Source organism: Diadema setosum, chromosome 3, assembly GCF_964275005.1.
Source record: "Diadema setosum chromosome 3, eeDiaSeto1, whole genome shotgun sequence".
Lineage (NCBI taxonomy): Eukaryota > Metazoa > Echinodermata > Echinoidea > Diadematoida > Diadematidae > Diadema > Diadema setosum.
The window spans coordinates 33119233-33121789 of record NC_092687.1 but is presented as its reverse complement, the minus strand read 5'-3'; the positions used below and the strand labels follow the sequence as shown (position 1 = coordinate 33121789).

Below are 2557 nucleotides of genomic sequence, written 5' to 3'. Positions count from 1 at the left end.
ATACAAGATACACAATACAAGAATAACACAGTCATTTAAAGTTGTTTGATACTGATGACTGCTATGTAAGATCTATAGCATCACAAGAACATAATAAGAAAACAAATTGTAGCAAGGCAGAGTTGGGGGGGGGGAGTAGAGGAGAGAGGTAGAGGGGGTAGGGAGGAGAAGGGGGAGGGGAGGAAGAGATCTGACACAATACAAGATACACAATACAAAGATAACACTTGCTGTCGGGCGAAAGCTCGGTGGTCTAGTGGAGATGACGCCTGTCCGGTGATCAGGAGGTCGTAGGTTCGAATCCTGCTCGAGTATGTACGCCCATGATTTTTTATCATGACTACTACTAAAAAACACTGATCAATTCAGTGCTTATTTGAAGGGAATCCAAGATGGCGCTGTGCGGTTAGGACGTGCCTGAGTGGTACGGAGGCATTAGGAGGAAATAAAATTGCAGCTCATTTCGCCTATTACAGTTTGAAAAGTCAAAATGACATCGAGAAAAAGGATCTTAGACCAAGGAGTCGTTACAATCTCCCATTATTTCAAGGAAAAGGAGGATTCTGACCCTAAGATGGATTTTAGCGACGCTACTACGGAGAAGGCTACGCAAGAGCACAGTGACAGTGATAATGCACACGGCTTAACTGACTCTGCAGTGCACACGGTAGTGAATCCACTTCACCGAGATCTGGAGGGAACCAGCCCGGGCGCGTCGGCGGAATCACCTCCACGCTCCTCGCTTGAGAAAAAACGACGAGTAGACGGGGAGAAGTCAACCACAGATGAACTACTCGCGACCCTTATCCACAAGATAGACGAAATGAACTCCAATCTCACATCCAGGTTGGACACAGCTCTTGGTAAGATTGAAACAAATGAGAAAGAAATCAGTAACTTGAAAGAGGAGCAAGAGTCGTGCCGTTTTGATATCAAACAGTTACAGGACCAAGTAAACAAGCAAGAAAAGGAGAATATGAAATTGAGAGAGCGTCTTGTTGACCTCACTGCGAGAGAGATGAGGAATACGGCTGTGTTTTACGGATTTCCCGAAGGTGCTGAAAACACTGGGAAGTGTGAGCAATTGATCAAAGAATTTGCCAAGTCAAATATGCAAATGGAAGGTGAAGTGAGCATTGAAAGAGCTCATCGCACAGGCCGCATCAGGCCAAAACCCGGTCCTCCTCGCCCAGTTGTGGTAGCTTTCAGTAGATACACAACCAGACAAACAGTGATCAGCAGTGCCCGCAGATATTTGAAGGAGAGGCCTTTTCAGCACAACGGAAAGGATCACCAGATATTTGTCGATGAGATGCTGCCGGTGGAAGTGCGAGAAAGCAGGAGGAAATTGCTGCCACTGAAACGAAAGCTGAAAGAGGAGGACCCAAAGCGAAAGGTGTACTTCAAATATCCGGCGCGATTGTTTTACAGGGAGACTGAGAGCGGAAAAGAAGTGGAGTACAAGCAGCACACCACAAGATAGAATGGTTATTGGCAGTTTGCTTTTGCACAGTAGACAATGGTCTAACAAAATACGACATACTTTGAAAAGCTCTTGACACGACTGCCATAGCTCAGCAGTCAGCACCCTGTCATGCCAGCAGTATATTAACAGTTGATATCTCCGAAGACAAGATACACTATTCATGTGATTAAGTGGTAGGGAAAATTATTTGTTTTTGCCAACCTGAGGAAAAAATAACTGTGAAGATGCCCAGGGGCACTTGGATTCCTTGTGATCATGTTTTACTCGATTTCATGCAAATTGTATGTGTGTTTTTTTCATTGCCAATGTTTTGTTGTCTGTTTTGTCCTGATCATGGTGGGTCATAAGAATTTTCAAGGTTACCTACTTGTGAAATATGTATATGGATCTGAAGTTAATGACCCATAATGTTAATGGGTTAGGGGACTTTAAAGCCAGGAAAAAATACTTTTGTTTTTTATCCAAATTAAAAAAGGATATTATTTTATTACAGGAAACCCATTCGACTGATAAGGATGAAAATTTATGGAAGAACCAATTAAGAGCCGATATTGTATTCAGTCATGGAACCTCCTCTAGTAGGGGAGTGTGTATCATATTTCGGAAAACCCCACATATAAAATTGACAGAGACAGTGAAAGATTCTAACGGGAGATTTTTGCTGGTTAAAATGGAAGTATATGGAAAAAAATTTATGATATGTAATGTATATGCACCAAATAATGAAAAAGACCACATGCATTTTTTTAAAGCTGTAGACTTGACTATACAAGAATATTATGATGCGGAACAGACAATATTAATAGGGGGAGATTTTAATTTCATTCAAAATTTGGCATTGGACCGAGAGGGCGGTAATATGAAGTCCACTTGGAAGCACTCTTGTGAAATAATAGAAAATATTAAAAACGTTTACCATGTAATAGATATCTGGAGAGACAAGAACCCGTTATTAAGACGATTTACTTGGAGACGCTCCAATCCTTGTGTTCAGTCAAGACTGGATTTCTGGTTAATCCATGAGTCTGTACAAAATATGGTGACAGATTGTGATATGGTCCCCTGTGTTTT

General features: G+C 41.8%; 1 protein-coding gene across 1 annotated transcript; it reads left to right on the top strand.

The window, feature by feature from the left end:
• Positions 1 to 420: 420 nt before the first annotated feature.
• Positions 421 to 1483, top strand: LOC140226347 (uncharacterized). The gene has a single exon (XM_072306835.1). The coding sequence runs from the start codon at positions 491 to 493 to the stop codon at positions 1481 to 1483; it is 993 nt and encodes a 330-aa protein (XP_072162936.1). The 5' UTR covers positions 421 to 490.
• The last annotated feature ends 1074 nt before the right edge of the window (positions 1484 to 2557 follow it).